This window comes from Micromesistius poutassou, assembly GCF_964030765.1.
Source record: "Micromesistius poutassou genome assembly, chromosome: 11".
Taxonomy (NCBI): domain Eukaryota; kingdom Metazoa; phylum Chordata; class Actinopteri; order Gadiformes; family Gadidae; genus Micromesistius; species Micromesistius poutassou.
The window spans coordinates 82,973-97,793 of record NC_140281.1 but is presented as its reverse complement, the minus strand read 5'-3'; the positions used below and the strand labels follow the sequence as shown (position 1 = coordinate 97,793).

General features: G+C 47.8%; 1 protein-coding gene across 1 annotated transcript in view; it reads left to right on the top strand.

Annotated features, from left to right (window-relative positions):
• Nucleotides 1-14,821, top strand: part of LOC311355817 (dedicator of cytokinesis protein 1-like) — a gene marked incomplete at its 3' end in the record, with an annotated part of 111,955 nt that overhangs the window by 20,063 nt on the left and 77,071 nt on the right. The window contains exons 2-6 of the mRNA XM_084475647.1: nt 3,629-3,712; nt 4,423-4,463; nt 4,819-4,874; nt 12,235-12,331; nt 13,745-13,893. Coding sequence (XP_084331773.1) covers nt 3,629-3,712; nt 4,423-4,463; nt 4,819-4,874; nt 12,235-12,331; nt 13,745-13,893 — 427 coding nt within the window. The remainder of the gene's footprint in view (nt 1-3,628; nt 3,713-4,422; nt 4,464-4,818; nt 4,875-12,234; nt 12,332-13,744; nt 13,894-14,821) is intronic.

The following is a 14,821-nucleotide window of genomic DNA, read 5'->3' as shown; positions in this document are numbered from 1 at the left end:
AAAACATTTCATTCTCCCTACGTGTAATGGTCTGTCGGTGGTGGTGGTGGTGTTGTTGTTGTTGTCGTTGTCGTCGATGACACCTGCAGCATCAGTCCACAATGAAAACCTGCCACCAGCGGATGACAAATTGCTTTGACTGTTTTGGCAGCTGAATAGATTACAGCCCACATCAAGACAGCTGCTCGGCTGGTGGATCCGTCTAGTGGATAAAAGGACTGCTTTCTAAAAGTTGCTCTTGAACACCGCCTAGGTCCGCAGCCTGTGTCTCCGTCGCCGTCGTTGGCCTATCAGCGTCTGGCGTTGTGATGACACCCCTGTCAGCTGACTGACACCAGGAGGACTGGCTGCTGCACCCTGGGAACTGGGGGGGGGGGGGGGAGGGGCTTGACGGACAGCTGTTTATATTGTCTTAACGATCAGTTAATGAGCTCCCCTCAGGCCAGACCACTCTGGCCGACCTCTCGTGTGTGTGTGTGTGTGTGTGTGTGTGTGTGTGTGTGTGTGTGTGTGTGTGTGTGTGTGTGTGTGTGTGTGTGTGTGTGTGTGTGTGTGTGTGTGTGTGTGTGTGTGTGTGTGTGTGTGTGTGTGTGTGTTCCCAGGGCTTTTGTTTAGTCGTCCCCTCTAATGGGCCCCTGCCCCAACTTCTGGTCCTCTGGTCGTTCTGTACGGCCCGCATTGTGTACCACATTGTGTACGTAGCACGTGCACACTCACACATTCCTCGCAGCAAACAAACACACAAACAAGACCATTGGAAGTGGTTTCCTCTGAGGTCCCGGCGTTTGTATCTGCATCACCATCCATCAGCATCATGGGCTACTGCTAATTCACAGCTCCCACCAGCTAGTTGTAATCATTTGCGTATTGCAACTCCAACTCATCAGTCAAGGAGTGGTCTCTCATTACGTTTGGTGTTTAGTTCAATTCAGAACTCCTAATTATAAAACAACGTCCAGAGAGGCAGCGGGCGTGCGTGTGTGTGTGTGTGTGTGTGTGTGTGTGTGTGTGTGTGTGTGTGTGTGTGTGTGTGTGTGCACCGCAGGAGGGCTCTCCCTCAGAACGTCAGAACGCTGGATGACGCCTCGTTCACACTACCTCCCGTCCCGTCGACGGATGGGCGAGGGCGTGTCTGACGTATGGGGGAGTAGTCTTTGTGGACGCAGCCTGCCGCCAATCAAATCGCTCCCCGCTTAAAGCCGGCTTTTTCCTGCAAGTCTTCCTGCTTGCTGTTGTTATTGCAAAATGGATCCCCTGGTCGCGAGGAGGGCGTTGCCCCTGGACGTCTACAGGGACTGGTCTAACAGAATTGGGCGATTGCCCACAGCAATGATAACTTTCTCCTCCATTCTTAAATCCCCCGCTGCCGGCCGGCCGGCTATTGGACTTGGAGTCCAAGAGTAGCGTCCCAGTAGTGTATTTGCGTAACCGTGATGTGATTGGCCGACGGATCCGTCGCTGCCCCGAAAAAGTTTTGAGAACATTTCTCAACTTTTTGACGGACCCCACAATGCATTTCGAGGGGCGCCCCATGCAAAGCAAAGTCAACAAGATCCGTCGACGGAGACGGAGGTAGTGTGCACGACACAAGGCGGGACTTCCTCTACTGCAGCGGGGGGGGGGGGGAGTTGAGGTGGGGGGGGTCTGGCTGTCATCCAAACCCGCAGACCTTCACAGAAGGGCTCCTGCAGGCCCCCCCCCCCCGCCCCGCCCCCGCCAGCTCAACTGTGTCTGCTTGCTGATGCAAGCAGGCGCAACAGAGCCGCACTTCACTGTCACCCACACTCACCCACACTCTCGGTGTCAAGGCCTCTGGAAGAGGAGTGACAGTCACCACGGCAACACACACACTCCCGAAAGCCGCTCTGTGGATCAAACGAACGCGTGGGGCTGTGGTGGTGCTGTGGTGCTGTGGTCAGGGCGATGACCTCGTCGTGGGAGCCTTGGTAACGGCCGGGGTGGGGGGGCGGGGCGTAGAGTGAGGGACCGGCAGAGGCCTTCTAAAGAGACGGGGGGGGGGGGTGGGGGTGGGGGGGGGGAGGGGGGGCTGTTGTAGAGCCGGGCGATTAATCTGGTACTTTTCGGTAGCGCCACCACTTCCCCTGCTCTGAGGTGCCGTAGTTCATAGTAACGCCCCCTCCTCTTCAGAAAAAGTAAAATATCGACATGTTTGCCCAAAATCTGTGGCGACCGAAAGCAGCAGCAGCACAACGCATTTATTGTCGCATTTATTGTATTTAGGTGCCAAGCACAAAGTGCGAGGCAACCTATTGTGATTCTAGTTCATTTTGCTTTTGTTAATCGTTGTTATTCTTCAATATAAAATCCAAACTTTAAAAAAAGATATACAGTATATTTGTCATTTATAGAAAAGAAACGACAATCGGGTTTGGTTTGAAATAATCCGAGATTGTATTTTTAGCCCAAATCGCCCAGCCCTAACGGGGGGGGGGGGGGGTGATTCTGGACACAACAGGGGGGGGCTGTTGGGCGGCGGGGTGTGTGTGAGGAACATAACGCCTCTACTCGGTGTACGGTGTGTGTGTGTGTGTGTGTGGTTTGACGTCGTCGACTCCGAGGCTGCGTTCGCCGCGGTGTCGTCATCCGTCCCTTCCGGTGCCCTTGTGTGTGTGTGTGCGTCTCCTGTTTCCCTGACACCGCCGAGATAAAAGAACCCTCGGTTGTTTTTCTCCTCCTGAACCGCCTGTTTCCGACGCGTCTTCAGGGAGACGGGGGGGGGGGGGGCGGCGTTGTTGTCTCCTCGTGTTGCGTTGTGGCTCCGGTGGCGCAGACTGCAACATGTGCCCGATCTCGCTGCACCATTCAGGCATTACCCGGCCCGGCAGTGGGGGGGGGGGCGCGTTCACTCTGTTTTGGTGTTGTGTGTGTGTGTGTGTGTGCGTGCTGTTCAAAACCAAATTTCATCTCAACTCTTCATTAGCTTGTTTGACAGCAGACTCGAGTGCACACACTTACACACACACGCACACACACACGCACACGCACACACACACGCACGCACGCTGCTTCATGGGCGTCGTCATCGAGGTTAATGTCTCCTCTTCTCCGCCCACCGCGTGTCAAAGCAGTGGGCAGGTGTCCGCCGCATGTCAGGCTCTGGCTGTCACACGATTAACAGAGGAGGAGGGCACTGACCTTATTGCCTCTCCTCTGTCTCCGTCTGTCTTTAGCTCTGTCTCCGTCTGTCTCTCCGTCTGTCTCTAGCTCTGTCTCCGTCTCTCCGTCTCTCCGTCTGTCTCCGTCTCTCCGTTTCTCCGTCTGTCTCCGTCTGTCTCCGTCTGTCTCTAGCTCTGTCTCCGTCTCTCCGTCTGTCTCTAGCTCTGTCTCCGTCTGTCTCCGTCTGTCTCTAGCTCTGTCTCCGTCTCTCTGTCTGTCTCTAGCTCTGTCTCCGTCTCTCCGTCTGTCTCTAGCTCTGTCTCCGTCTCTCCGTCTGTCTCTAGCTCTCTCTCCGTCTCTCCGTCTGTCTCCGTCTCTCCGTCTGTCTCTAGCTCTCTCTCCGTCTCTCCGTCTGTCTCCGTCTGTCTCCGTCTGTCTCCGACTCTCCGTCTGTGTCCGTCTGTCTCCGTCTCTCTGGTAATAAAGTTGTTCTTCTCTCTCTCCCTCCCAGCGATCTATAACTACGATCCCCGGAGCGACGAGGAGCTGCCGCTGCAGATCGGGGACACAGTACACATACTGGAGACACATGAAGGTGACACACACACACACACACACACACACACACACACACACACACACACACACACACACACACACACACTGGAGACACATGGAGGTGAGACACGTGCACACACACATACTGGAGACACATGGAGGTGAGGGCGTACACACACACACACACACACACACACACACACACACACACACACACACACACACACACACACACACACACACACACACACACACACTGGAGACACACACACTGGAGACACATGGAGGTGAGGGCGTACACACACACACACACACACACACACACACACACACACACACACACACACACACACTGGAGACACATGGAGGTGAGACACGTGCACACACACACACTGGAGACACATGGAGGTGAGACACGTGCACACACACATACTGGAGACACATGAAGGTGAGACACACACACACACACACACACATACTGGAGACACATGGAGGTGAGGGCGTACACACACACACACACACACACACACACACACACACACACACACACACACACACACACACACACACACACACACACACACACACACACACACACATGACTCAAGACAACCCCCAAAAAGCAACGGAAGATGTTTATTTTCAGCTCACACTTTTCTTGTCACCCCGGCTCCATTATGGGTTGGAAAACACAACTGTGTGTGTGCGCGTGCGCGCTAACGTTTGGTTTGTTTGTCGTCACCCCAGGCTGGTTCAGAGGTCACAGACTCAGACGGAAATCTAAAAAGGTGAGTGCTGACCTGGAGAGCCCCTCTAATACAGTCCCACCCCCCCCCAGGGCCACGGGGCCACGGGGAGACCCTCCCAGTAACGGATTGGGAATTATTTTACTCATAACATCAGTTTGATAATTTTTCCTAATGTCTCGGGAAGATTAGCTCATTTCAAACAGCTTTAGGCTTTAAGTGGTAATGAAAAAAAAACAACTTGTTATTGTGGCTCTTCTAAAGTCGCTTCTTTGTCACGACATGATGATGAATAAATATATAAATATACATGTGGAGGATTCATATAAGCTTGACTCAGGGAAGGCTTGTGTTCCTAAACTGTGTGTTTTTTTTTTTCCTCCTCCTCCCCATCCAGGGAATTTTCCCCACCTGCTACATCCACCTGAAAGAGGCCACGGTGGAGGGGAACGGGTCAGTGCACTCACCTCCACCAGAGAGAGAGAGAGAGAGAGAGAGAGAGAGAGAGAGAGAGAGAGAGAGAGAGAGAGAGAGAGAGAGAGAGAGAGAGAGAGAGAGAGAGAGAGAGAGAGAGAGAGAGAGAGAGAGAGAGAGAGAGAGAGAGAGAGAGAGAGAGAGACTCAACCTGTTCACTCTCTAAGAGAGAGAGCGCACTCACCTAAGTGGAGCTCTGTCCGTTGTGTGAATGATGAGACGCGGTGTTCATGGATAAAAAGAAACGTTCCTGGCTCACATTTGGACTGTTGAAATCCTGGGTGACAATCGGACCGCAGGCCGGCGTATAAATATATATATATATTAGGGCCGGGACTTTAACGCGTTAATTAAGATTAATTAATTACACAATAATTAACGCGTAAAAAAAAATTGACGCATTTTAATCGCACTTATTTTTGCACCGCGGAACGTTTCTCACCGGATGAGTTTCAGGCAGACCGATTATACTGGAGCACCGACTAGCGTAGTTCAGACAACAACAAACCACAGTGACCATAAACAACAAAGTAGCTGATGAGACCGCTTTGGTTGGCCCCGTGGATGGGAAATTTTGTTACAAAACACGAACGGATGGAAGTGTCGATAAGGGCATGGTCGTGTGCAAGCAATGCAACGAGGAATTCACATATCACCGCAGCACGTCCAGCCTCAAGTATCACCTCAATGCAAAACATTCACAGGGTTTCCAATGTTCTGAATGTACTTGAAAGTATTGTGTTTTACTTAAAATACCAAAGTATTATCGTTTACAGAAGGTCTACCTACCTATAGGCTACCTGAATTTCTGAAATGTACTATATTTCTAAATATGCTATTGCTACACTCAATGGCAAAAATTGCACTGGTCTGTTGGACTTGAGCAAAAATAAACAATATTTTTGTTGCTTAAGCTTATGTATTCAGTCATTATTCAATGGTATACTAAAAATCCAAGTGAAAAAAATTACTTCTCACTGTTCTCAGGTCAAATATTTATATGCGATTAAAATGCGATTAATTTCGATCAATTAATTACAAAGCCTCTAATTAATTCGATCATTTTTTTTAATCGCGTCCCGGCCCTAATATATATATATATATCAGAGAGAGAGAGAGACCCCTTTGTGCCCAGTCAGCCCCATAGACGAACATTCATGCACTAACAAAACAACATTGCCATGGGCGATTTGGGGTAATGATGCATCATTGTGAAGCAGAAAGTATTAAAACATCCTCACCTTTTTAAGACGTTTTTTTTTTTTTCCACACGCTCCACTCTCAGTGAGCTGAAACGCCATATTTGAGTTGACGGGAGGCCGAAACACAGTCAAATATGAAGTGTTCCCATCACTCCATGTGTGTGTCTGGAGAGGGGCCTATGACAACTGGTCAGGACAGGTCAGAGGTCACCCCAAAGGACTCTGGGTGATTCAGCCCAGTGGAGACAGGCTTTCACATCACAAGCAAACCGCAAACTGAAGAGTTGGTTGCGCAGAGATTTTTAAATCCCTTAGTGACCGTAAAGTAAATAAGTATCAAATATTCATTAAGCTAAATGAGCAAGTTTGTCACAAGATGCCACTACTGGGCATAAGGGTTAGGGTATCCCAATTGGTTTTAATTTGGTTAATGATTTATATGAGACTGTTCAAGCCTGTTGAATAATATATGCGTTTTAAATCTGCTTTTACAATAAACGGAGATGAAAAAACAACACTGATGGGGGCTGCATTATGCAATCAGCTGTAGGGCATGCAAGGAAAGATATTCTATTTGTCAAGGAGAAATGTGCTAATTTCACATCTTGTTTGACGATTTACATTTCACTCCCGTGTTCAACTTCAGGTGTCTGGAAGGGGATTTTTTTTTTTTTTCCTGACTTCCCCTCTATTTAACAGCGCAGGGGAATCTCATTATGGACGGAGTCTCATTGTCAGGGATGTATCATCTCGACAGATCTGCGACGATTGTGCCGCGGAATGCTAATGACGCTGGATATTACAGCTGGATTAATATCCTATTAATAACGAGGGGTTTCAGACGCCTGCCCTTCGCCTACACGCCGTCTTTGTTGGCAGATTATACTCGGCGTGAGCAGTAGGAATAGAGATGGAAGTGTGCTCTCTGTCCTCGGGAACAACTTCCAGAAGAAAAAGTCTGAAAACTCCACGGCACGGCCGACCTCAAATCACACTCGGCCGTCTCCGTTCGTTCTCCTCATCCACCCCGCTCCTTTATCCCCCGCCCTGCACAAAGATGTCAGTTTAATAGGGGGTGTGTAACGATACACAAAAGTCCCCATTCGGTGCGCACCTCGGTTTTTAAGGCACGGTTCGGTATGTTTTTCAGTACAGCAGTTTTTTAGGGACCGAGCCAAACATGGCAAGGACCCTATTGAAACCCTCGTGATTCTTCTTATTATTAGGGACCGAGCCAAACTTGGCAAGGACCCTATTGAAACCCTCGTGTTTCTTCTTCTTCTTATTTTTAGGCCACTTCGACTGCATTTTTCCCCCCCTGCACATATTCGAAAACTCATTTTTATTTGGCACATTTTGTGGGACTGGTGAAAAATTTGATATTCTAGCCCTCAAATTCACATTCGCCCCTAGGTGGCGCTATACCAACTATGCCAAAATTTCAACGTTTGCACAAGCATAACTCGTCACCGGTTGGACCTAAACTCATGAAACTTTGCACACATATGCAAATCCTCATAATGAAGAAATTTGCAGATACTAACTTAGCACTTCCGGTAGCCAGATTTCCCGCCATTTTGAATTTAGTTAAAAACAGTAAATTCCCCAAGGATCCCAGGTTTTTCGACTTTGACAAAAATCCTTTGGCACATATAATCTATGGCCCATTATCTTCAATCTGACATAAGGATTAGTCTGTAGGATAAATTTCAAAGTACCCATGAGCCATTGAGTTCAAAAAGGGGTGTGTTTTTCACCACAAAAATAGTAAATTGCACATATCTACATTAATTGGACTCCTATGGTGTTGGACCTCTCTACTAAAGTTGTTCATAATGAAATTCTGAACAAGAATAAGTCAACAATTTTTCAAATGGGGCGTGGCATCGAAGTGGGCGTGGCCCGTTATTAAAATAGCCACAGTTCATAGACGCAATGTTTGATTTGAGCAGGACCAACTCATTGGCCGTTGGGTACCAAAGTTCTAACTGCTCACTAAAAATTAAGTCGATTTAAAAAAACAACATGGCCGCCAGAGGAGGGTCGATCACTCTGCGGACACCGTAATAGTTATGAATATGAAATTCACAGGACACGTGTAGACTGGTGCCGATAGCTCACATACCAAAATTCGTGTTTCTATTTTTTGTAGCGCCCCCTACAGGAACTTTAAAAAGCAGCCCCTGCGCCACGTTTCACCAATATGTATGAAAATCGGTAGGCACGTATAAGGTCCCATGACCTACAGAAAAGCCTCTTGGACCCATGCTCCAAACCCCACCGGAAGTCGGAAATTTTAATTTTTTCATTTTCACTCTCGGCGGCCATTTTGAAAATTTTGTAACTTTTTTGCCTTGTATTTGAATGAACTCCTCCTAGGGAATTTATCGGATCTCCTTCAAAATTGGTCAGTACAGTCATGACATGGAGCTCAACCAACGCCGTGCTATTTGTGACTGTACGTTGAAGGGCGTGTCCGTGGCATGCCGTCAAAGTTGGCCATTTTTGAATTCCGTCGCCTTGTATTTGAACTAACTCCTCCTAGGGAATTTATCGGATCTGCTTCAAATTTGGTCAGTACAGTCATGAAGTGGTGCTGAACCAAAATCGTGCTATTTGGGACTGTACGTTGAAGGGCGTGTCCGTGGCATGATGTCAAAGTTGGCCATTTTGAATGGAATTTCACTTTTTCGCATTGTATTTGAACGAACTCCTCCTAGGGAATTTATCGGATCTGCTTCACAATTGGTCAGTACAGTCATGAAGTGGTGCTGAACCAAAATCGTGCTATTTGTGATTGTACGTTGAAGGGCGTGGCCGTGGCGTGCCGTCAAAGTTGGCCGTTTTGAATTCCGTGGTCTTATTTTCGCTTTTTTCCCCTTGTATTTGAACGAACTCCTCCTAGGGTATTTATTGGATCTGCTTCACAATTAGTCAGTACAGTCAAAACATGGTGCTCAACCAACGCTGTGTTATTTGTGACTGTACGTTGAAGGGCATGGCCGTGGCGTGCCGTCAAAGTTGGCCGCTTTGAATGGAATTTTTTCACTTTTTCGCCTTGTATTTCAACAAACTCCTCCTAGGGAATTTATCTCATCTGCTTCTACAGATTACATAAATTCGCGAATTTTTTTTAAAACTGCGCTTTTTTAAAACTGCGCGCAGTGATGAACGGGACCTCGTACCGGCTTGCGGCTGCGTCACGTGCGGTCCTAACATGTGCACATCTTGCCAGCACACATGTTACGACGGCACGTGACGCAGCCGCAAGCCGGCGCGATTTTTTTTTAAAACTGCGCGCAGTGATGAACGGGACCTCTTACCGGCTTGCGGCTGCGTCACGTGCGGTCCTAACATGTGCACATCTTGCCAGCACACATGTTAGGACGGCACGTGACGCGGCCGCAAGCCGGCGCGAGGTCCCGTTCATCACTGCGCGCAGTTTTAATTAGGGACCGAGCCAAACTTGGCAAGGACCCTATTGAAACCCTCGTTATTTTTAGGCCACTTCGACTGCATTTTTCCCCCCCTGCACATATTCGAAAACTCAATTTTTTTTGGTGCAATTGTGGGGACTGTTGAAAAATTTGATATTCTAGCCCTCAAATTCACATTCGCCCCTAGGTGGCGCTATAGCAACTGTTCAAAAGTGCAAACTTTGCACAAGCAGCACGCGTCACCGGTTTGACCTACACTCATGAAACTTTGCACACACATGCATATCCTCATGATGAACAAAAAAGTCTCTTGAACTGAACACTTCCGGTAGCCATATTTTCCGCCATTTTGAATTTAGTTAAAAACAGTAAATTCCCCAAGGATCCCAGGTTTTTCGACTTTGACCAAAATCCTTTGGCACATATCATATATGGCCCATTATCTTCAATCTGACTTAAGGATTAGTCTGTACAATAAAGTTTAGAGCACCAATGAGTTCTAAAAGTGGTGTGGTTGAAACCTCGAAAATAGTTAATTGCTCATATCAACGTCAAGTTGGACGCCTATGATGTTGGCCCCAATACAAAAGTTGTTCAGAATCAAATTCTGAACAAGATAAAGTCAACATATTTTCAAATGGGGCGTGGCATCGAAATGGGCGTGGCCTGACACTAAAATCGCCACAGTTCATAGACGCAATGTTTGATTTGAGCGGAACCCACTCAGTGGCCGTTAGGTACCAAAGTTCTAACTGCTCAATTAAAATTAAGTCGATTGAAAAAACAACATGGCCGCCACAGGCTCTGGTGTCAGGGTAAATCACTGTGCGGAGACCGTAATAGTTATGAATATGAAATTCACAGGACACGTGTAGACTGGTGCCGATAGCTCACATACCAAAATTCGTGTTTCTATTTTTTGTAGCGCCCCCTACAGGAACTTTAAAAAGCAGCCCCTGCGCCACGTTTCACCAATATGTATGAAAATCGGTAGGCACGTATAAGGTCCCATGACCTACAGAAAAGCCTCTTGGACCCATGCTCCAAACCCCACCGGAAGTCGGAAATTTTAATTTTTTCCTTTTCACTCTCGGCGGCCATTTTGAAATTTTTGTAACTTTTTTGCCTTGTATTTGAATGAACTCCTCCTAGGGAATTTATCGCATCTCCTTCAAAATTGGTCAGTACAGTCATGACATGGAGCTCAACCAACGCCGTGCTATTTGTGACTGTACGTTGAAGGGCGTGTCCGTGGCGTGCCGTCAAAGTTGGCCATTTTGAATTCCGTGGTCTTATTTTCACTTTTCTCCCCTTGTATTTGAACAAACTCCTCCTAGGGTATTTATCGGATCTGCTTCACAATTACTCAGTACAGTCAAAAAATGGTGCTCAACCAACGCCGTGTTATTTGTGACTGTACGTTGAATGCCGTGGCCGTGGCGTGCTGTCAAAGTTGGCCGTTTTGAATTCCATGGTCTTATTTTCGCTTTTTTCCCCTTGTATTTGAACGAACTCCTCCTAGGGTATTTATCGGATCTGCTTCACAATTAGTCAGTACAGTCAAAAAATGGTGCTCAACCAACGCCGTGTTATTTGCGACTGTACGTTGAAGGGCGTGTCCGTGGCGTGCCGTCAAATTTGTCCGTTTTGAATTCCGTGGTCTTATTTTCGCTTTTATCCCCTTGTATTTGAACGAACTCCTCCTAGGGTATTTATTGGATCTGCTTCTCAATTAGTCAGTACAGTCAAAAAATGGTGCTCAACCAACGCCGTGTTATTTGTGACTGTACGTTGAAGGGCGTGGCCGTGGCGTGCCGTCAAAGTTGGCCGCTTTGAATGGAATTTTTTCACTTTTTCGCCTCGTATTTCAACAAACTCCTCCTAGGGAATTTATCGGATCATTGATGTAGGGTTAATGAACATGTAATTCAGTTAAATGTGGTCTTACATGTTAATGTCAAAACAATCAGTAGGACACCACAGGGCGCCTCTGCTTCTACAGATTACATAAATTTGCGAATTTTTTTTAAAACTGCGCTTTTTTAAAACTGCGCGCAGTGATGAACGGTACCTCGTGCCGGCTTGCGGCTGCGTCACGTGCGGTCCTAACATGTGCACATCTTGCCAGCACACATGTTACGACGGCACGTGACGCGGCCGCAAGCCGGCGCAAATTTTTTTTAAAACTGCGCGCAGTGATGAACGGGACCTCGTACCGGCGGCCGCAAGCCGGCGCGAGGTCCCGTTCATCACTGCGCGCAGTTTTAATTTTTTTTTGTCTTTTTTATTAAACAAGGATTTAATTTTTTGGGATTTGATTTATGAAATTGTATCAAACAAATGCCTTACACAAATCAAAAGACATCAAATACAATTGTGGATAAAAACACAATAAAGTCCAGGACTTATTTCCATTGTGGTCCTCAACACAAAACATCAGGACAAGACGGTCACACGGTCACACAGTCACAGTTTTCGTTTTTTTTTTTGGTATGCACCGAAATGAAACGTGCATTGACCTGTTAGACCCGTACCGAAAAATGTCATTATGAATAGGCGTGTCGTTAAAGCCCTACAGTTTAAACTTCATAGGTGAATATCGTTTAGTAAACCTGAGAAGGTATTTTGTGGCCGTGACTGCTGTGTGTTATCATGTTGTGTAGATGTACCTGACCTTTGTGTGTGTCTCACTGTGTGCAGCCAGAAGGAAACCATCATCCCCACTGAGCTTCCACTGGTGCAGGAGGTGACCACCACACTGAGGGAGTGGGCGTCTATATGGAGGGACCTCTATGTGGTGAGACGCCGTCCGTCCGTGTGTGTGTGTGTGTGTGTGTGTGTGTGTCCGTGTATGTGTGTGTGTGTCTGCACAATGGAAACACACTTAGGGTAAAATAAGGGTCAATGTGGATTATTGTGCAAAGTATACAAAATCCACTTGATACCACGTGACCAAGATGCAGATGTATGCCGCAAGATATGGAACTACCAAATTTAAACCAAACCACCAGAAACCTCTTGCAGTACATTGCAGCGATGGGAACAGGGACTTTCAGCTGTTTATTCTGCACACGCTGGTTCTTTGGTCATACATTAATGTCCTTTCCATTTTGTTTTCTCTTATGTCTGGCAAACACTTGACACGTGATTTTTCAAATGTAGAAGATGAGAGCACACACCTAACAATACCTGAAAATACGTCTATCTGTTTTGGTCGTAAAGTGTGTGGACTTTGCCACTGTCATCCCCGACAACCCAGTCCTAATTCCCAAACCCCCATCCCTCAAAAATCCTAATTGCAATCTCGTGATCAAGAACAGACGTGGTTGTCGTCCTAACAAAACAACTGCGTGAAAAGGGATGGAACATGCTGCAGCATAGCTGGATTCCTCCGTTACACAACCCCATTACACAACCCCATTACACTTTTTGCCGCAACGGCAAACTTGTCTTTCCAATGTAGCTATCCTGCACTTCTTACTCTGCTGTCCCCAGTTACCACCCCGCCCCCCACCCCCCCCCCCCCCCCCCGCACTACAGGATATCACAACGTAAATATTGAACATGTCTAATATCTGTAATCTCTAATCCGTACGGCCGCGATCAGGTGATCAGGGGATCAGGGGATAAAACAGTTCTTAGCTGGGCGACGTCAGAACGGGGGAAGAATCAGGCTTGATTATCCTGTCCCTGTTTACCTAGCTGTAGCTTAATTATCCTGGCACGCGTCCGGGAGCACCACTGAGCCGTAGCTCAGAGCCTCGAGGTGCTCCTCCACCACCTCCTCCTTCTGGAGGATGCAGCGCGGAGCGAGAGCTGCACCGCTAGTTCTGGGTTCCCGCCTCAACACAAACAGACGGCATTCATACAACAGCTCTGTTCTAACCAGTGGCCTCTCAAAGCGCTTTACAGCACTGCCTCACATTCACCCGTTCACACACACATTCACACACCGACGGCGGACCGTCGACCACGCAGGGCGACAGCCAAGCTGGTCAGGGAGCAGTCAGGGTGAGGGCGTCTCGCTCAGGGGACACCTCCACACTCTGCTAGGAGGAGGAGCCGGGGATCGAACTAGCAACCTTCCGGTGACCGGCCGACCCTGCTCTACCTCCTGAGCCACATGACGCCCTCGTGTTGAGGTTCCTCCCTCAACCAGTGTCCGTCTCCCCCGTCCTGACCCTCCCCCCCCCCCCGCCCTCTCCCACAGGGGGACAAGCGGGAGATGTTCAACACGGTGCGGGACATGATCTACAACCTCATCGAGTGGCGCTCCCAGATCCTGTCGGGAACGCTGCCTCAGGACGAGCTGACAGAGCTGAAGCAGAGGGTCACCTCCAAGATCGACTACGGCAACAAGTGAGCACACGCGCGCACACGCACGCACGCACGTGCCCACCCACGCACGCACCAAAACGTACATACACACACCAAAACATACATACACGCACACTCACATACACGCATACACACACATAAACACAGACTCACTCACTCACCAAAACATGGTCACTCACTCACTCACTAGGGCTTTGACTCCAAGGGAAAGAGGCAGTGGTTGCAAAAAGTATTTTAATCGCTTATTAAGTTCACTTGTTGCTTATAATGGTTTATTCGTTTCCCAGTATCATTTCCTTAATTTAGAAGACAGTTTTGTTCATTTTTGAATTGTAAAATAAATAAAATCATTTTTTGAAATTATTGGATGCGAGTCGAGCTGACCTTGCCTGCTGTACCCACTGCCCAAAATAAAGAACAGCCGAAACAATATCCTTAATTCAAACATGGCGTTTCATTTGGCCTCAATTGGCTACGGATGCGAACTTGGAATAAACATGCACAACGGGGATTTCTAAAGGGTACTGTACAGTGGCGGAGACTGCAGGAGCTGAAACATCACTACGGTAGAGCTAAGAAGGTTCTACTAGCGCTTCAGACCAACCTTACCAACGAACGACGTACGAAAGAGAATCGTAGCAAAGAACGTTTCGGGAAACACGCAAAATGTTAAGGTAGAACTTAAAGAAGAGGTTACGAATACCGGCGCGTTTGCACATGGTAAGGCTATGTGCGAGGTGCTCCAACTTTTTTTATGAGATAGAGAGACCCCCTTAAAGATGAAAAGATAATTCAAACCCTTCGCCGGCAATTGAGCCTACTATCGAGTTCACTCACCGTGTGCCTAATGCTTTACAACATTTCCACCCTCTCCATCAATCAACATATTTTAGGCTTCAGTGAACTATGCTATTGCTTTTATACATAAACTTAAAGTTAGGCGCGGCGT